The 20,057-nt window shown below is 46.0% G+C and overlaps 3 protein-coding genes across 12 annotated transcripts; 1 reads left to right on the forward strand and 2 right to left on the reverse strand.

Annotated features, from left to right (window-relative positions):
* Positions 1–888: 888 nt before the first annotated feature.
* Positions 889–4,894, reverse strand: LOC125546119 (disease resistance protein PIK6-NP-like). Its single transcript, XM_048710262.1, has one exon. The coding sequence runs from the start codon at positions 4,821–4,823 to the stop codon at positions 1,161–1,163; it is 3,663 nt and encodes a 1,220-aa protein (XP_048566219.1). The 5' UTR covers positions 4,824–4,894; the 3' UTR covers positions 889–1,160.
* A 2,619-nt stretch (positions 4,895–7,513) lies between these two features.
* Positions 7,514–13,968, forward strand: LOC125546122 (G-type lectin S-receptor-like serine/threonine-protein kinase At4g03230). Of its 7 annotated transcripts, none has more exons than XR_007300441.1 (9): positions 7,514–7,721; positions 9,554–9,807; positions 9,905–10,865; positions 11,262–11,372; positions 11,469–11,650; positions 12,287–12,515; positions 12,591–12,814; positions 12,916–13,066; positions 13,153–13,423. XR_007300441.1 is itself a non-coding variant. In XM_048710270.1 (9 exons), exons 3-9 carry the CDS (start codon positions 9,935–9,937, stop codon positions 13,477–13,479), a joined length of 2,169 nt encoding a protein of 722 aa, XP_048566227.1. In that variant the 5' UTR covers positions 7,514–7,721; positions 9,554–9,807; positions 9,905–9,934; the 3' UTR covers positions 13,480–13,968. The 7 variants fall into 7 exon arrangements, 6 of the variants coding, with proteins under 6 accessions (XP_048566227.1, XP_048566231.1, XP_048566229.1 ...); XM_048710270.1 differs by having other exon boundaries at positions 12,591–12,828; positions 13,153–13,968; XM_048710274.1 differs by having other exon boundaries at positions 12,305–12,515; positions 12,591–12,828; positions 13,153–13,968.
* A 752-nt stretch (positions 13,969–14,720) lies between these two features.
* Positions 14,721–19,791, reverse strand: LOC125546124 (cysteine-rich receptor-like protein kinase 10). 4 transcript variants are annotated; one of them, XM_048710276.1, is made up of 10 exons: positions 19,656–19,791; positions 19,317–19,418; positions 19,053–19,196; positions 18,025–18,960; positions 16,698–16,802; positions 16,399–16,580; positions 15,785–15,995; positions 15,469–15,706; positions 15,198–15,348; positions 14,721–15,115 (listed from the first exon to the last, which is right to left on the reverse strand). In XM_048710276.1, exons 4-10 carry the CDS (start codon positions 18,926–18,928, stop codon positions 14,810–14,812), a joined length of 2,097 nt encoding a protein of 698 aa, XP_048566233.1. In that variant the 5' UTR covers positions 18,929–18,960; positions 19,053–19,196; positions 19,317–19,418; positions 19,656–19,791; the 3' UTR covers positions 14,721–14,809. The 4 variants fall into 4 exon arrangements, with proteins under 4 accessions (XP_048566233.1, XP_048566234.1, XP_048566235.1 ...); XM_048710277.1 differs by having other exon boundaries at positions 14,721–15,097; positions 19,053–19,418; XM_048710278.1 differs by lacking the exon at positions 14,721–15,115 and having other exon boundaries at positions 15,200–15,331; positions 19,053–19,418.
* Positions 19,792–20,057: the final 266 nt, after the last annotated feature.

Raw genomic sequence — 20,057 nt, forward strand, 5'->3', positions numbered from 1 at the left:
GGCGTTCTTCGCACGGCTACCTCAACTACGGCTACACCACCTACGCTCTCGACTACCTCGACAAACGGCGCAAAGGGCTACCGCCTTGCTTGAGCAACCTCGTCGGTTTCCACTCCAGCCACGACTCCGCGATGCATCGACCGTTACGGCTGAGGGGGTGTCCGTCGGCTTCCCTTCGGATTCTTCTCCAGTCTCACCGTCTACGTCGCTACCGTTATGACTGTGGGGGGATGTTGAGTAGCATGATTATTAGGAAATCTAGGATAGCGTAGGATATTATTCTACCTTGCCTTGTACTCCAAGATGATCATGTACTCCTATATATATGCCCACGAGGCTCAAGCAATACATGAACTATTTCATCAAACCTCTCTCTCCCTTCTAACATCGGAGAATAAAGAGATGCACCACTGGCACGTCAACCAGGTTTTAGTGCACCCAGTGTTAGTATATACTCACCACAGGACACAAAGTCACAAACTATCTACGTTGTTGATTTGAGAGCTGCATGGATCGATACCCTTTCGGATATATTTTTTTGCTAGGGAAATATAACCCTGGGCACCAAGCCAGCTGTGGAGATTTCCCTGGCTACATGGGCTCCCTCCAACCGCAGAGGAGATGTCTTCCCACTTCCCAGCCCTTGGCACCCAAATGTCAACAATGGAAGGGAAGGAAATCCCTCACATGTATAACAGAAATCAGATATATCTGTAGCGTGCATATATGTATAGCTAGCAGCTAACTTGAAATGCTTACAGCTGAAAGAGAAAGAGATCTAGAATGAGACGGAGCGAATGCTGGTGATATGAAAAGAGCTATTGCTAGCTCACGGAGTGAATTCACGACAGCACGCCACACTTATCATATATAGTGAATTCACAACAACACGCCACACTTATCATATATATGGAACCTAGCGGGTCCAAAGGAAACCACACGTACAAATCCAACTGAGGAGCATAGACACAACCATATGCTCAATCCCACACTCAACTCAGAATAAGTAATCACACACGCAGACCCACACCCAGACACAATTGAAGAATAAATAATCACACATCCAGACACAAGTCACACAACCAGGGTAAGTATTAACTACACAAGCCTGTCCGCAAGCACACACGAATGCATGAAACCACACAAACAGAAATAAATCTTTACCGCGGAACAGGAATGGGACTTGCATCGGCGGCAGCAGTAGCAGCATCGCCCTTTAACTTACGTGTAAGGATAGGATTGTTTGGATTTTTGCACATTGCTGGTTTGATGCTATCCATGTTGAAGCTGCCAGTGAGCACTATCTGTCTCAGGCTTGGGAGTTTGTCAATCCCGTACATGTCTGCCTTGCTACTGGAAGTGGAAGTCCAAACAATCCTCTCAAGCTTGGGAGCTGCAGCTGGATCAAAATTGATTTTGGTGATGTCTGAGCCATCAATGACAAGAAGCTCGAGTTGTCCGAATCTTTTCTCCTTAAAATTAAGCTTGTTGTCTTTGTATGAGTCATAGCGCAGCACAACAGTGTGCAACCGCAAAAGCTTACCCAGGACTAGTTCTATATCATCAGCCTTCAGGGAGGTACGGCATAGAACTATCTTGGAAAGTCGATGAAGCTTTTTAATCCAAGTAGGTAGCCTTGCTATCTTGCCATCGATATTAAGGCTTTGAAGGGACCTGGGGTGTGAGATATCTTGATCTTTTGTATCCAAGTCAACATCAGCCTCTGCTACTTCAATATGGACCGACAACGAGGATAGGTATTCATCTAGCTTCCCGGTTACTCGAAGCAAGTGGGTGATAACATCAGGGTTGTTGCAAGGGATAATTACTCCCAACTTCCTCAACTGCTGCAGCTGACCAACAGCATCCAACTCTTTCACATCAGAGACTTCAACATGGGATAGCACTTGTATGTTTGTCATGCTCCTAATTCCATGAGGCATTTGAAGATTGCAAAATGATTCATTAGATCCAGTGGCACTAGCTGCTTGATCCATGAGGTGTTTGTGACCAGCAAGCAGATGCACTAGCTTCTGGAGCACGACATTCACAGGGAATGATTTTATCTTGGTTCCCCTCATGTCAAATGTCTCCAAGTGCTGGAGCTTGCCGATTTCCTTGGGCAGCTCCTTAACATCTGTGTTCCTTAGACTTAGATACTTGAGCTGAAATATCTTGTTGCACATGTTCTTCAGTTTCTGCTTGTCTAGTCCATGACAACCTTCTAGGTCTAGAACCTTGATCAGTCCCAGTTGAGAAGATGCAGGCAGTGAGTTCAGAAACATTACTATGTCAGGCAAGGGGTCTTTAGAATTTTTTTCTTGCGTTGGAGTGGTACGCCTGGGTATTCGCCGGCACATGTTGAAATGTGTGGCCTGTTGCTGATTGGAGAGTTGTTGAAGTTGCATTCTATTGCGAATGGAAAGGCGGGGAGCCAAGTCAGCAGGTAGCAGATCTGTGTTCCCAACATAGTCCTCACAGGCCATATTGGTAATGAAGGATAAGACATGAGGATGTACCCTACAAGTCTTGGCTTTGCCTGTTGGGCTGATACCACCGAGAAGAACAAGGCCTCGATCAACCAGCGCATTGAAGCCACGCTCGGCTTCATCCAATGCATGCCGTGTGGTGATGAGGTTTTCAGCAGCCCATCGCCTTAATAAGCTTGCCCTCCTAATATTGGAATAATGGGGGCCATGGAACATGGATAGGTAATGCAAGCAGCTCTTGTACTGACTGGGCAGGTCGTCGTAGCAGAACCTTATGATTTCCCTGGCATTACTCACTGTGTTGAAATCTTGTAATCGATGCTGCAACGCCACCAATTCATTGTTGCTTCTGCGAGGATTAGCATACAGAGCATGGAGAAACAACCCTGTGGAAAAGGAATCCCAACGACATTTCTCCAGTATTCTTTTAACATTGCTCTTCAACTCTTCACTTTCGTGGCCACCGACCAGCAATTCATTGGCTTTCTTGCTTAGAGCTTCAATATGTGAATAGAAGTGCACTTTATAGCGCGAGGCACTGAGCAAGAACAACCAGCTGGCTAAATACCACCCGTGAAATTGAACTGACTGTTGTATCACTGGAGTAACAATGACTGTGCTATTATCATCATATTGTCCACGCCGTGGTAGAGCAGACGCTATGTCTTCCCATGGTGCCACATCCTCATGATCAGCCAGAACAATCAAGAACTTTTTGCCTTGTAGCAGCCTACGAATCTTTCGCTGCAATCTCTCATCACTCCATGTGCTCGTCTCCGTCTTGAGAGGCTCGACATGGAGGTCAACCTCTTGATCGTCACCAGATGAGGGATGCAGCAATTGTTGCAGTAAGAGCTGGAGCCTCTCCTTGCGCCCTGAATAGCGCCTGGCGTTGATCCAAGCCACACAGTCGTAATTCTTGGCTTTGAGTGAGATGTCGTGCACCCTCCTCGCAATCTTAGTCGCGGGGCGGTATGCGTGCGGCTCCTCCTCGTCTTCTGGGTAGGGGACATCAACCGGTGGTGTTACAATTGCAAGGAGTCTAGGCCGTCGTCCATCTTTGGACAAGCGGCCGTCTGAAACGATATCTTTTAACCAAGCAATCTCGGACTCAATCCCGGATTCATTCCTTCTGATGTAGTCAATGACTGCGGCGGGTGCGTGATTTTTGATAGAGGCGCTAATGGTGGCGGCGGTGGCGGTGGCACCGACAACATCTAGGAACTTTTGCACCCATGCATTGCCCAGTATTAGCTTTACGGCAGCTTGCAAGAAGGCATTTCCCAGCACTAGTTCTTTGACAATGAAATTGTTGAATACCTTCCCCAGCCAAGTTTTGAGCTGCCTTGAGTAGTGCTTCTCCGCGTGGATTATGTCCCACGGGGTTTTTGCCTTCTTAAAATGCTCGTCGACGGTTGTTGGTTCTGGCTTTATTTCTTTCTCTCTGTCTTCCTCAAGGGAATCGCCATCTTCTTCTGAGTTTGCTTTTCGGCCAAGTCCTAGCAGCTGAACGATCCACGAGATTACCACACTGAACTCCATGTACCCGATGTCACTGCTTCGTCTGCTAAGGCAGGCGGTAGCATCAACAATGTTATCCGGGTCCGTATCGCCAAACGCCTGTCTTGCAATGGCGGCCACTTCCTTCTGCAGCTCCTCCATCTTGACGGTGGGATATATTTTGCCCAACAATTTAGCAACAGAACTCAAAAGTGGTTTATGATGATGTTGATGGTGTTCCCGGACCCCGGTCACCCAAGCGGTCACCTCCTGGGCGTCGGTGTCCAAGAGGCTGGTAGCTTCGGCAAGAGCACGGCGCCTCCGTGCATCCTCCTTTACCACCTCCTCCTCCAGGACGAGCTTGGCGCCTGCTCCCCCTCCTTCAACGGCATTGCTGCTCTGTATCTTCTGAGCTTGAATGCCGTACCTCTTTCGGCGGTCCCCCACCTCGCGCGCCCGGACCTTGAGCTCCTTGATCTGCACCGCGAGGCGGTGTCGATCCGGCATGGTCCGCACCACACGGGGCGCCCGGCGGATGGATGCCAGGAGGCCCGCTGAGGAGCCGTGGCCGCCACCGAAGGTCTGCACGTAGCGGTCGACGCAGTTCTGGGAGTCGTAGGCCACGTCCCGGACCTGCTTCATCCACGCCTGGACCTGGTTGCTCTGCTCCGTGGGGTCGGCCACGTCCAGGATGAAGCCGTTCATGCTCTCCATCTCGTCCTTGATGAACTGCATGTCGCGCCGGACTCCGCCCAGTAGCTCCGCCTCGTTGCCGATGACTCTAGCCAAGGTGCCCAACAGCGAGTCCACGGTGCTCTTGGCGGTGTCGGCCATCTCTCTCTCTAGATTTCTCGCTCTTTCTCTCTAGATCTCTCTATCTCTTAGTTTCTTTTCCCAATGCAAGTGCTCGAATGGTTCGTCGTGCGTCCGTGTTGGTCGGCAGGGGTCTTGTTTGGCAGCCAGGAATGCCTAAGCGTAGCAAGGCACGAAAGTATCGGACAAAGTTTAGCCAAAATTCCATTATTCCATTCCAAACTTGAGGGTAGCGAGCGGTGTCGGCCATCTCTCTCTCTCTCTCTCTTTCTCTCTCTCTCTCTCTCCCTCTCTCAGATAATATCTCTCTTATTTTCTTGTTCCGATGCAAATGCTGGATCGAATGGCACGTCGTGCGTGTTGGTCGTGGGAAGGGCCGGAGGAGGAACAAGACACGCAAGTATCGGACAAAGTTTAGCCAAGGGAAAAGAATGCATGCATGCATGCATGGTCGGGCGCCAAAATTCCATTCCATTCCAAACTTGAGGGCAGCGAGCGGCAGCTAATTAATCCTTTTCTTTTCTTCCCCGCAAAAAGGGAAAATCCTTCTTCTTTTCTAGTAATAAAGATGAATTAAAGTAATTAAGTAAGTAACCTTGTCGATTCGCAAAAAAAAAAAACCTTGTCCCAGTTAGTAATGACCTTGATCATGAGCCCGCTTTTTTTCTATAAAAAAGAAAGAACAAAGTAGACAGAGTAGTTGTTTTACAACGTGCGTGAGCTGGATGTGTTTATCCTTTTATTTATTCGTTTCGTCTACCAAGGGCATGCACAGCAGGATGCGTGCATGCATCAAATGATCAAAAGCAAAATAAGAAAGTCGTTCAAGTCATTTTTTTTAACACAGTACAGACGCAAGCGCTCATATACATGTGCATATACTCACCCCTATGAACACATATGCACAACTTATCCCTATGAGCACTTCTGAAAGACCGAGCCGACATATCATCTTGAAATTTACAAAGTCACCAAAGGCACCTCGTCGGGAACGTCTCCTCCCACTGAATGCGCATCGCCGCAAATCCTGAAATAAATCCAGAAATAAATGCGAGCACCAGGACTTGAACATTGGTGGATTGGGGATACCACAATCCCTCTAACCATCCAACCACAGGTTGGTTCGCTTGTTCAAGTCATTCCAACACGGCATTGCATGCATCCGAAATTTGTACATATTGTGTGCTCGCAATGGTGCCGGCTTCGTCGATTGCTTGTCCCCCGACATGTTACGCGGGAATAGGGTTTTCCATAGGGTTAGCCCAGGACTCCAACTAAGATATGAATGTGGTTCTAACCCCCATGTGAAAGTACTGTATTTTCTTGCTGTTATGGGTTTTGTTATAGATGAGTTTTGAATCTTCCGTGAATTGGTGTTTGCATGTAAAAGATATAAGCCATGTCATAAGACCCGCTTCTTGAAATCGACACTTCTTGAATCTATTGGGGCAAAGGCTTTTATGTAGACTTCTTCTCGACTATCTATATCACATTGTATTCTCGTAAGATGATACACGCCAACTAAAGATCCACAGGTGCATGCTGAGGGGTTGCGACTTAGAAAACTTAACTATAGGTGGTTACTCCGGTTCCTAAAAAGAAAGATGCCACAATTATCACTTTCTCATGTTGATGAGGCCACAACTATCACTTTCTCATGCTGATGAGGCCACAAGTATCACTTTCTCATGTTGATGAAAGTATCTTAGCCGGGGCCATCATCATATCCTGTTTTTGTGCCCCAAAATATTCTCTGTTGATAATATAAACATAATTTCATTTTGAAAATTAATACAAACTAAATAGACTAAATATGATTCTCCCTTATAATAAATAAAAAGCTATAATAATTTAAGAAAGAAGACCAGTGGTGACCAAAACATCCAATATATGTGCGGCGAGTGTGTCTTGAAAATGTTCTTTTATTTGCGAGAATTTCTTTTTGATCTATTCATTAACTGTTAAGGTAGTAAAAAAAAGCACCAGAGTTAAAAAAATACATTCATGTCTCTAGACCAGCTAGCGACGACTACAAGCACTGAAGCGAGCCGAAGGCACGCCGCCGTCATAGCCTCTCCCACATCGGACCGGGCAAACCTTTTTTAATAAACTGTCGGAAAGTCGTTGTGCTATGGCCCCATGGGACCCGCGCACCAGAATAGCAACCGCTACCGATGAAGAGACTTGTAGATCGAAGGGGTCCAACCAGTAGACATACGAACAAAGACGAACTAATTCCAGATCCATGTGGATCCACCAAAGACAAACGCCGATCTAATCCCATGAGATCTGCCGGAGGCAAAGCTTCACACGCCCTCTGTTGACGCTACAAGCACCATCAGGATGGGGGCTACTGGGAGAACCTCATTTCATCTTCAGAGAGTCACCACTGCCTCATCTCTCTAAGCAGGGCACAAACCCTAACAAAACTCAAAAATAATATCTAAAAAAAAGAGCAAATGCTGACAAATTCTCTGCAGTCATGGCATCTCTAGCCATGTGGTCTGGGCTGACACGGTATTAGTTAGAATGCTGCGGCTAAGGCTGGAGGCGGCCCAGGCTGACGTTGGAAGCAGGCCCGTGTGAGCCCACTGAGCCAGCAGGTCGGCAGTGCGAGAGAGACGGACGGCGGAGACTCGTGGTTAGCCAGTCATTCTCCTCGTCCAGTCCACCCAAGTCTGAAAAGAAGTGCACTCCGACTGCGCCGCCGTCGTCCACTGAATCGAGTGGCTGCTCCTCCCCCACTCCCACTCTGCCGACATCTCCGGGCCACGCCGCCTGGACCGGAGGATACATTGGCGAGCGGAGCGAGCAGGGGAGGGGAGCGAGCGCCGGCGCCCGTCAGCGACGTGCCGGAGAGGAGCACGGAGGCCGCGCGCAGGCGACGCCATCGTTCTTCCACTTCCGGTGGTAAGCCCGGTACGAAATCACCTCCTTTTCCCCCATTTTTTCCCCATGGTTTAAGACAGTTTCTCCTGCAATGCAAAGCTTTGTGGTCTATAAGCCCCTATCCATAACCATAGAGAACCCACAGGCCCCTATCTGCAATCCCAACCCCATAATCCAGTGGTAAGCCCCTAGGATTTTTTTATTCTTTTCGCGGGGCTAGATTCTTTATTCAGCCTGATGAAGAGAAAATATTGGATTTTGCTCACCCTAAACGACACGTTGAGTTCAGAATTTTCGGGTGCCTGTCCGAGCGAAGCTCAGCGAACTATCAAATGAAGATATACCAGGCGCGTTTTGACTTGATGAAGAGAGACCTCCTAAACTTCCGAGTATTTAACCAAAAACTACCACAATTTACGGAAACGTGACAGAAAACTATCATTTTACGATTTTGTTCCGAAAACTACCACTTTTTTATTAATCCGTGGCAAAAAACTACCAAGTGTGAAAACTGCTCGCTTTGCCTGGGTTAAACCCGAATCTGACTGTCCGACCCCACACATAAGCGGGCTAAAAATGCAATCGGGTCCCTAGTTTTTTTTAAAAAGCAATCCAGTCCCTGCAGCCTGCACCCGGTCGTGCTCCACGCCGCCTTCGACGACGCCACCGGCGCGCTCAAGCTCGCCGACTTCGGCCATGGCTAGCTCCTCCAACCGCGCCTCCCCGCTACCCTTAGGACACGGCCGCCTCACCAGGAACCTCTCCACTGCTCCCTCTCTCTGTCTCCCGTCGTTCTCTCCCTCCCTCCCCTAACCTCTCTCTCCTCCGTCGCGCCGCCGCACCTGCTTGACGCTGGAGCATCTCCGCTGCTCGATCTGCATTCCCCAACCTCTGGTGCCCCGCCTCCTCGCCGGATCCAGCCAAAATCTCCGCCCCGCCGCCTCCCTCACCCGCGCCGCTGCCTCCGCTCGACCGGGAGGAGACGTCAAGCATCGCCGTCCCATGGGCCATCGGCGACAACCAACAGCCTGCCCTGCGAGAGCTGAGCCATGGGAGGGTTGAGGAAGCGGATCCGGGCGCGGCGAGGCTCTCCTCTCGACGACGGCGGCGCGACATGGCTGTAGAGCTCCTGCTCCAAAAAGAGAAGACGAGGGATATGGAGAGGAGGTTGGGGCAACGTGCGCTGACATGCTCCGGTTGATTTTCGCCGTCCCTCTTGCCGTCATTCGCCGCCGGCGACGGGGACTATCCCTGGTCTTCCTCCATGGGAAATCCTAGAGGAGGTTGGAGGAGCTAGCCATGGCCGCCGTCGCGCCCGAACTCGATCTGGAGCTCATGTGGGCGGAGGGAGCCGGAGAGCGGCGGCGGCGGCGAGGGCCTGGAGCGGTCGGCCCGCAGGGACTGGATTGCTTTTTTTAAGAAAAACTAGGGACCTGATTGCATTTTTAGCCCGCTTATGTGTGGGGTCGGGCAGTCAGATTCAGGTTTAACCCAGGCAAAGCGAGCAGTTTTCACACTTGGTAGTTTTTTGCCACGGATTAATAAAAAAGTGGTAGTTTTCGGGACAAAATCGTAAAGTGGTAGTTTTCTGTCACGTTTCCGTGAATTGTGGTAGTTTTTGGTTAAATACTCTAAACTTCGAGGTTAATCCTGTTTTGACTTGGAATAGACTTTCTGAACTTCCAGCTTAACCCTGTTTTTGACTTGGAGTAGACTTCCTCAACCTCCAGCTTTAATCCCTGATATCAGCTGCATGGCTACTTGTGACATCTGAACTTTGAAATTTAGAGCATTTAGATCTCTTAATTAATTCATTGTCGAGCACACACTTCTTTGATGCTTACAAGACTTCAGTTTTGCAGCGTGATATCTAGAACATGGTCACCAGAGCTACAAATGGATGATGGTGTTCCGATCCCTTCTCTGTGTATCTGACTACCAACTCCTGACGGCCTGGTGCCGCAAACAGAGGAGCATATTCTTCTAGCTCCACAGGTTCTGAATTCTGAGAATTCTTGCCAGCAATAGCATGCTGTCTTTGCAGTTCTGAGCAGGTTGGCGTTCCATCGCTTATTGAGGATCCAGAGTTTATAACTTGGGGCGGTGGAGCTTCGATGTATGCTAGCGTTTTCCAGTTCTCTACATTATTTTTACTTTTTACTAGTTATTATGTTCCTGTTCTAACATTAGTTTTTTGTCTCCCTTGTTTTTAGAACTCTTCAGTTTCTACAAGTTCCCTGGCTATGAGGTTCCTATCATCCGTGGATCTGCCTTGTTATCCGTGGATGGCCATGGTTATCCTCCCCCTCCTCCTGCTCCTCATGCCTCTCACTGCTGCCCAATTGTGGCCATCCTGTGGCGAGAGCGGCGACTACAAATCAAATAGCACCTACGAAGCCAACCTCAAGCTCCTCTCAACCACCCTCCCGAAGAAAGCAGCGTCAAGCACCAACCTCTTCGCCACCGACACCGTTGGCAATGTTCCGAATGTCATCTTCGCCCTCGCACTCTGCCGCGGGGACTCCAACGCCTCTGCCTGCGAGGGCTGTTTGGTTACCGCCTTCCAGGACGCGCAGGAGCACTGCGCGAACTATAAGGATGCCACCGTGTACTACGATAGCAATCCCTGCATGCTCAGGTTCTCCAACCAGAATTTTCTCGCCACCACTGTCAATGACCATATACTTGTCATTGTGAGCATCGAGAGCTTGATGATGAACATCCCGACAAGAGCCGACTCCTTCAAGCTCTTGTTGTTCACGCTTCTGAACAGCACGGCTCAATCCGCCGCGAACAGCTCGAGGAGGTTCACCACCTCGCGCTTAGACGTCAACTCCTTCCCTACGCTCTACTGCCTTATGCAGTGCACGCCAGACCTGACCGCCAACGATTGCACCGCATGTTTGCAGCCTTACTTCCAGTATACAGTCAAATACATGGATGGTAAGAAAGGTGGTCGAGTACTGGGGACACGGTGTACCATGAGGTACGAGATATTCCCATTCTTCCAAGGGGACCCCATGCTGCGTATTATCAACTTGGTATCTGAAGTTCCGGCGATCAACAACACCACGCCACTGATTACCGTGAACCCATCTCCACAGTCGCAGTCGCCGTCGCCTGTTGCGGCACCACCACCTCCGGGGGCGCAAGCGACCACCAAAGAAATTCATGGTATGTAAAAGTCTCATCCTTCCCAGCAGATCCCTGGCTGGACATGACATCTCGGCTTCAGTTAGATTGATTAATTTAGGTAACATGCCACACATCTTGTGTGGAACAAAAATTTTAGACAAGTACACCTGAGCTTAAGAATATATGAATAAAAAGAAATAAGTAGAAGAACTAAGTTAAGTCAATAACGAAGAAAAGGATGTTTATTGATAAGGGGAAAGATGCTAGAGTCAGAATGGTTCAAAGGTCAAAGGGGGGCGACCCATGTTCAATTGGTTAATTGTGGTTGAGTGACATGATCCACAACCTACAACTGATTTGTCATTTCCTCTATCACTAAATAAATTAGTTTTTATACTTATATGAAAACTATATATGACTTTGTGTTTTTCTTAGGACGCAATTCACGCCAGAGGCCACTCTGGATTATCGCTGTGGCAGCTCCATTACTGTCAATATTTCTGTGCGTTATCTGTTTTGTTGTATGGATGAGAAGGCGAAGAAAAGGTTTGTTGTTATCACTATTACAACATTCCTCTAAGAAAAACTACCACTTATTTATGTTGTCAGCCTTAACGTTGTATGTGTGCCCCCTTAATTTAGGAATGGAAATCTTACATGATCAAGCTGCCATGAATAGGCCGGAAGAAGACGCGTTGGTTTGGAGATTGGAAGGGAAGAGTTCAGAGTTCACTCTGTTTGACTTATCTGAGGTATTGCGTGCTACACACAACTTCTCCAAAGAAAACCTACTTGGGCAAGGTGGTTTTGGCCCTGTCTACAAGGTAAATGCATTGTCTTGAAAAGATTCAATCATATGTTCATTCTGAAATATATATTAACTCACGGTTTCCTAAAAATCATCATTATATACTTACAATAGCACTAATTACAGTAGTCCAATCTATAATGAATCATACTATGATTTTCCTAGTTTTGTAAACTACCTTGGAAAATAATATAAGCTCTCGTATCCACAATGGCAGTTATCATATCACTCATCCTGTACTAGCAACCTACAGTGAAAAATGCGAAGCCGCACGCTTTCCATTATATCATCGATGCCCTAGAATGAATTTTTTTACATACAATTGCTTGATCAGCATATATTATATATAGCCTAAAATCCAGTTTTATAAATGTATCTCAACCAAATATGATTAGCATAAGAAACCTAACGTAGCCCTAAACTAGAAAGGAAAAAAAATTAAGAAACTCTTGATAAAATGTTTATTTTGCACTATTCAGCAGTGGACTGAAACTCTGAAGGAAATAGAAGTAATGCACTCAAATGGAATATTAAGGCCATGTACTGGATATTTTGATGTTGGTATGCTATTTGCTGTATATACAGAAAGTCCTTTCCCATGGATGGCATTTAATCCATTTTCTGTAATTTCAGTAAAATATAATGCCTCCAGTTTTGTACATACTTCCAGGGCCAGTTACCAGATGGAACAGAAATTGCAGTTAAAAGGCTTGCCTCACATTCAGGACAGGGTTTCACAGAATTCAAAAATGAAGTTGAACTTATTGCAAAACTACAACACAGTAATCTGGTCAAGCTCATGGGATGCTGCATTAAGGGAGAGGAAAAACTTTTGGTGTACGAATATTTGCCAAATAAGAGCTTGGACTTCTTCATCTTTGGTACGCACAATGTAGTTTAACCATATTTTGGACCGCGTTTCATCCGTACTATAAAATGCACTCTCTAATCTGCAGATGTTAGCCGAACAACTTTGGTTGATTGGGAAAAACGGCGTGTCATAATTGAAGGGATAGCCCAAGGTCTTCTATATCTTCACAAGCACTCTCGATTGCGCATCATACACAGAGATCTCAAGGCCAGCAACATTCTCTTGGACCAGGACATGAATCCTAAAATTTCTGATTTTGGGCTAGCAAAAATTTTCAGCTCCAATGATACTCAAGGAAGCACAAAGAAGGTGGTGGGAACATAGTAAGCGTATGAAACAATTAATCAGCTGATTCATCAACCTTTAAATTTTTGATACAATATTTTACTTGTGCCTACAACTCATTTCAGTGGTTATATGGCTCCGGAGTATGCATCTGAAGGCATTTACTCGATCAAATCTGACGTTTTCAGCTTTGGTGTGTTACTTCTCGAGATCCTTAGTGGAAAAAGGAATTCTGGTTTCCATCAGCATGAAGACTTTCTTAACCTCCTTGGATATGTGAGCATTTTGCGAACTCTCGCACACGTATATCCATTACTTTTTCGACCAAAGTCACCTTTTTCATGCTGACAAATTCTCTGCAGTCATGGCATCTCTGGGAAGGAGGGAGATGTCTTGAGCTTCTAGAAGCATCGATTGTTGAGGAGATCCATGCAGCGGAGGCTAGTAGGTACATTAACATTGCGCTAATGTGTGTACAAGAGCGCGCAGACGATCGACCAACCATGTCGACTGTCGTCGCAATGTTAAACAGCGAGAATGTTAGTCTTCCAGGGCCTAAACATCCGGCATACTTCAACCTACGGGTATCCAAGGAAGATGAATCGGGTAGTGTTCCATACAGTAATAATGCCGACACCATCTGCAGTAATAATGACTTGACCATCACTGAGGAGCCAGATGGCAGATAATTGATCACTTTGATTCAGTTGTTGATGGGAATGCTAGCAATCAGACAGTAGGCGGGCAGACCAGGTCAAGTGAACTAGGGCAGACCAAGTAAGCCTATCATATTTTGGTTATGAAGGACGACGACCGGCGTATCTCTGTAGCGGTTGTTCTCTCCTGCGGTGAATGAAGCTCTGTCGGTATGCATAGGCTGTATTGATATGTGGGTTAATACTGTCATTATTACTGCAGTGGTGGTCGTGTAGGAAAAGCATTACGGGTAGTATTTACTAGCTTTTGTGCACCGCACCATCGTTTTCCACTGGTGGCTGCTGCTGTAGACTTTAAAGGAAGACTTGAAATCCAAAGGATTTCAATCTGATAACAGATGCATTTTTGCACTGGTGGCTGCTGCTGTAGACTTTAAAAAGAAGACTTGAAATCCAAAGGATTTCAACCTGACAGCAGATGCATTAACTGAATCCTGCTGGGTAAAGTATGTGTTGCATCTATATGCGCCTTCCATGTTTTCTTCCAAGATAATTCCATTGGCATGCATGGCTAACTAGAATATTGGTATGCCTGTTAGTATCATGGAAACCTCGACGTAACTGATAAGGTTCCGGTGCTGCTGTTTGAGGTCGTAGCAGTTACACACTGTTACGAAAAGAAGCATTTCCGTGGAGTTGTCATGATAAGACAAACACGAAGGAGATCTTTTGATATTTATATCCTGCTAACGGTGGATAAGTTCATTGACCGTGCAGGATTTAAACTTTGAAGCAAAATTTATGTGGCAAGTTTGTACCTTCCATGAGATAAGTAGTTATGTTTGTATTTTATATTATTTTAATCATATAGTATGAAGTGTATAAATATATATTTTGGATACTTTGAACAGACCAAATATGATGACCTGGCAACCTGCTAGTTCTTTCCAACAGCACATTGTATTTTTCTACTACTTTTATCGTTTATAATAATGTGCTTGTCTTCATATGCCCAATTCTTGGGTGGTATACCTAAGAATAAGGTGATATTAAAATAAAATGTACTGTAATTATTTAGGACGCAATATAGCATCTCAACTACGGTAGATACAATGAGTAACAGCATCGACCAAAACATCTATGCGAGGATAGATACACTTTATAAACGTCTCAATATCTTCTAGACAAGCTTACGCTGCGCCTCTATGAGTTTTGACACGGTGCATGAGGACGCACCCCTAAGCACTTTACATAATGACTACACACATGTAGGGATGAAATTAAGCGTCTTCAGCAGATAATGTAGCGATAACATCTAGAGTTCGGTGTGGATTAGTGTACAACTCAGATACGAAGTTATCAACTATCTTCCATTTGGCTCTTCGGTGATGGTTACATCATTATTACTGCATGGAACAACCTTAGATACTCTTACATTAACGTATGCAGGAGGATTAGGCTCTGGAATAATAACACTCTCGCTGTTTAACATTGCAACAACATCTGACATGGTGGGTCGATCATCCGCACTCTCTTGTACGCACATCAGTGCAATGTTAATATACCTTCTAGCCTCTGTTGTATGGACCTCCGTAACAATTGATACATCTAGAAGCTCAAGCCATCTTCCTCCTTCCCAGAGATACCATGACTGCAAGAAGCAAATAAACTATTTTCATCACATACATGATAAAAGAAACATCAGTCTAGAAAACAATACACTCGTATGCGAGAGTTTAGAAAATGCACACATATCCAAGAAGGTTAAGAAAGTCTTCGCATTGATGGAAACGAGAATTCCTTTTTCCACTAAGGATCTCAAGAAACAACACACCAAAGCTGAACACGTCGGATTTGATTGAGTAAATGCCTTCAGATGCATACTCCGGAGACATATAACCACTGAAATGAGTTAGAAGCACAAGACAATATTATATCTAAAATTACAATGTGGTACATTACCTAAAAATGGTATTGTAGGCACTATATATGTTGTAATTTGTAAAACAAAGGTATGCTTACTATGTTCCCACTACCCTCTTTGTGCTTCCCTGAGTGTCATTGGAGCTGAAAATTTTCGCCAGGCCAAAATCAGAAATTTTAGGATTCATGTCCTGGTCCAAGAGAATGTTGCTGGCCTTGAGATCTCTGTGTATGATGCGCAATCGAGAGTGCTTGTGAAGATATAGAAGACCTTGGGCTATCCCTTCGATTATGACACGTCTTTTTTCCCAATCAACCAAAGTTGTTCTGTTTTCATCTACGCATTAGAAAGTGCATTTTAGAGTATGAATGAATCACAGTCCAAAAATACGAATAAAAACTACAATGTGCGTACCAAATATAAAAAAGTCCAAGCTCTTATTTGGCAAATACTCATACACCAATAGTTTTTCCTCTCCCTGAATGCAACATCCTAAGAGCTTTACCAGATTATTGTGTTGTAGTTTTGCAATAAGTTCAACTTCATTCTTGAATTCTGTGAAACCCTGTCCTGAATGTGAGGCAAGCCTTTTAACAGCAATCTCCATTCCATCTGGTAATTGGCCCTGCGAGTATGTACAACAATAAACTGAGGCATTTTATGGTAATGACAGAAAGAGGATTAGTGGCCATCCATGTGAGGATATAGAGCATCACATATCCAATACACGTTCGTAACATTCTGTTTCACTGCATTACTTCTGTTTCCTTCTGAGATTTAGTCCCCCGTCGAAATAGCACAAAATTATATAAACAAGTTTATCAGGATTTCCTATTTTTTTTTGTTTCAGTATATATATATATATATATATATATATATATATATATATATATATATATATATATTCGGCATGCACACATGAATGTATTGGTTAGTGACCAGCCAACTCTTAGCTTTAAGCTGATCATGATTTAATATATATTTTGGAATGAACATATGCTCGAATCTTTTCAAGGCAATGCATTTACCTTGTAGACAGGGCCAAAACCACCTTGCCCAAGTAGATTTTCTTTGGAAAAGTTGTGTGTAGCTTGTAATATCTCAGGAAAGTCAAAGAGTGTGAACTCTGAACTCCTCTCCTCCAATCTCCAAACCAGTGCATATTCTTCCGGCCTATTTGTGGCAGCTTGATTGTTTATGTTTACCTTTCCTAAATTCAGAGAAATATCCAGTGTTAATTTGGGTCTCAAACCAGGCAAACTACATCAATAGGTGGTAGTTTTTTTTAGAGGAACGTTCTGGTGAATAAATCGTCATGTCAACAAACCTTTTCTTCTCTTCCATACAATGAAACAGATAAAGCACATAAGTATTGACAGTAGTGTAGCCACCACAACAATAATCCACAGCGCCCTCTTGCGTGATTTGCGTCCTAAAAAAGTATAATTCATGTACAATTGTCATATGTAAATAAAAAAAAATTCATTTAGTGATGGAGGCAATGAAAAATAAGCTACACCAATTAAACATGGGTCTGTGCTATTTGACAAGGAAACTTCACCTATTTCATTGACATTTGAACCGTTCTAACATCTTTCCCCTTTTCTTTTTGATTGAACTTCCTTTTCTTTTTCATTAACTTAACTTAGTTCTTCGACTTATTTCTTTTTATCTATCTGTTCCTAGGCTCAGGTCTACTAGTCAAAGAGCATCTCCAACAGCAGACCCAAAAAATGACCCCAAGACCTAAAAACTGCAATTTTGGGTTTGCTGGCCCAAAAATGGTTCCAACAGCAGAGCTCAGACTGCCAGGGGAACAAATTGTTTTTGGTAGCCACCTAAATTTTCCTACCCAGGACTAATATCTGGGTCCTTCCTACCATCCTACCAAATAAACCCGAAAGCATGCCGCCAAGCTCAACTGTCGCTTGGTGACGAACTTTCGTCGCCGCCACCGCGAACCTGCAATCCCCGACAAGTTCGCGCCAATGCCGGTCAGTCCGACCCAAATCTAGCCGTCCCACCGCTCCCGGCGTCAAGTCCACACCGCCAGATTCGTCCCTGCTGCCCGTCCCAAGCTCCCCACCGTCACTCCGAGCTCCCACCGCCGTCCCCAAGCACAGTGCCGCCACCACCCCTGCCTTCCTACCAAGCCCCATGGAAAAGTGTCGCCGCTCCGACGTCGCCATCCCGAGCTCCATCGCCACCCCGAACTCCGGGCGCTGAGCTCGATTCTGGTCTTTGGCGCCTCCGGATCCGCCTCGCGGCCCCACGGTGTCTGATCTTTATGTTTCATTTGCTTTTGAAAATTTGGGTATCCAGTTTTAGATATGTTGTAAAAACAGGAAAAAAATCGGCTACCTAAATCTTCTCTCTTCTCACAAAAAATGGATTTGGGGGGTCAAAATATTGGCTTGACGTTGGAGATGCTCTAAAAGTGCTAGTACCACATATTTATAAAAAGCTAATTTTCATACTAATGAAAATATTCAAGTACCAGTTTTCCTTGTAAGTGGAGATTGCCACTATGTAGAATACAATTCTTAATTATTTCCAAGCTTCCTTCTTGTAAGTGGAGTATATCACTATAAGTCACTTCCGAGTAGAAGTTCCTTTTTCTGTTTATGTGAAGCCGTTGTGTGAATTTTACATACCTTTATGTTCTTGGCCGGTCACTTTTCCCTCCGGGGGTGGCGCTGCATCTGGTGGCTGCGATTGTGGGTACACGGTAGCTGGTGTCGTAGTGTTGTTGATCGTCGGAACATGCGGGGCCAAGTTGATAATGCGCAGCGTAGGGTCCCCTTGGAAGAATGGGTACATCTCGTACCTCATGTAACACCGTGTCCCCAGAACTCGGCCACCTTGCTTACCACCCAGGTACTCGAGCGTAATATTCAAGATATCCTGGAAACATGACTCGCAGTCGTGGGGAATCAGATCGGGCATGCACTGCATAAGACAGTACAACGTCGGGGAGGAACCAACATCTAAGCGCGACGTACTGAACCTCCTCAAGCTATTCGCGGCCAATTGAGCCGTGCTGTTGATAAGCGTGAACAATAATCGCTGGGTGATGTCGGCGTTTGTCGTGAAGTTCTTAGTGTTCACGATCATGAGTGGATCATTGACGGTGGTGGCGGCGAGAAAATTCTTGTTGGAGAACTTGAGCATGCAGGGATCGTAGTACACGGCGGCATTCTTTTTGTACGGGCAGAGCTGCCGGAGGTCCTGAAACGCGGTGGTTACACAGCTCTCGCAGGCGGAGGCGTTAGAGTCCCCGCGGCAGAGCGTGAGGGCGTAGACAACGTCCGGAACATTGCCCATGATGCCGGTTGCAAAGAGGGTGGTGCTGGACGCTGCTTTCTTCGGGAGGGTTGAAGAGAGGAGACCGAGGTTGGCTTCATAGGTGCTATTAGATTTATAGTCGTCGCTCTTGCTGCAGGATGACCATTGAGCAGCGGCGAGAGGCACGAGGAGCAGGAGGAGAGGGAGGAGAGGGAGGATAACCATGGCCATCCATGGGTGACAAGGCAGATGCACGGATGGTTGGAACTTCATCGCCAGGGAACTTCTAGGAGAAACTGAGGACTCTAAAAAAATGAGACAACAAAATTATTTTAGAACGAGAACATAATCAACTAACCAAAAACAATGTAGAGAACGAGAAAACACGGGGACATACCTTGAAGCTCCAGCTCCACAAGTTCTACTTAAGTCTGGATGATGGCCGTGTACCTCAAGAGATGCAGAGGCCAGGGGTATTCCTTCTTTTCAAAAAGGAAAAAAAACTGAAGTCTGGATCATCAACAAGTGATGACACACCAACCTAAAAAACAGAGGGAAAATGTCCATCTTGTCACACCTGCAAAGACAGCACATGGTGGCCATATCCCGTGGTTTCTCTTTCTTAATGCTATTGCTGGCAAAAATTCACAGAATTTGAAACCTGTGGAGCTAGAAGAATATGCTCTTTTGTCTGCGGCATCGGGCCATCAAGATCACCACCAACCACTTGAGCAGCTCTAGTGATCAGGTTCTAAATATCACGCTGCAAAATTGGCGTGTAAGCATCAGACAAGTGTGTGCTCGCCAATTAATAAGATATCCAAATGCTCAAAATTTCAAAATTCAGATGCCATATGTAGCCCTTCAGACATCAGGGGTTAAGCTGGAACTTTAGGAAGTCCACTCCAAGCCAAAACACGCTTGGATAGGCACCCGAAAATTCTCAACTCAATAAAGAATCTAGCCCCGCAAAAGAAAATTTTTAAGGGCTTACGCTTACCACTGGATTATGGATTGGGACTGTAGATAGTTCGTTGAGGCTTATGGATTATGGATCGGGGCTTATTCGACCACAGAGCTCTGCATTGCAAGAGAAGCTGTCTTAAACCATGAGAAAAAGGGGAGAGAAAAAAAAGGGGACGATGGCATCGCCGGAACGTGACCTCCGCCCTCGTTCCCGGCACTTCGCCGCCGGCGCTCGCAAATGTATCCTCTGCAGTCTGCTCGGGGGGGGGGGGGGGGGGGGGGGTTGGCCGCAGGGAGGAGCAACTCGATTCAGTGGAGGATGTCGGCGGCAGTGGAGGACGAGGAGGGCAATGATTGGTTTACTGCGAGTCTCCGCCCGTCTCTCTCCCAGTGCCGACCAGCTAGCTCAGTAGGCTCACATGTGCGGTGCGGGTTC

The sequence above is a fragment of the Triticum urartu genome, chromosome 3 (genome assembly GCF_003073215.2).
Source record: "Triticum urartu cultivar G1812 chromosome 3, Tu2.1, whole genome shotgun sequence".
Classification (NCBI taxonomy): domain Eukaryota; kingdom Viridiplantae; phylum Streptophyta; class Magnoliopsida; order Poales; family Poaceae; genus Triticum; species Triticum urartu.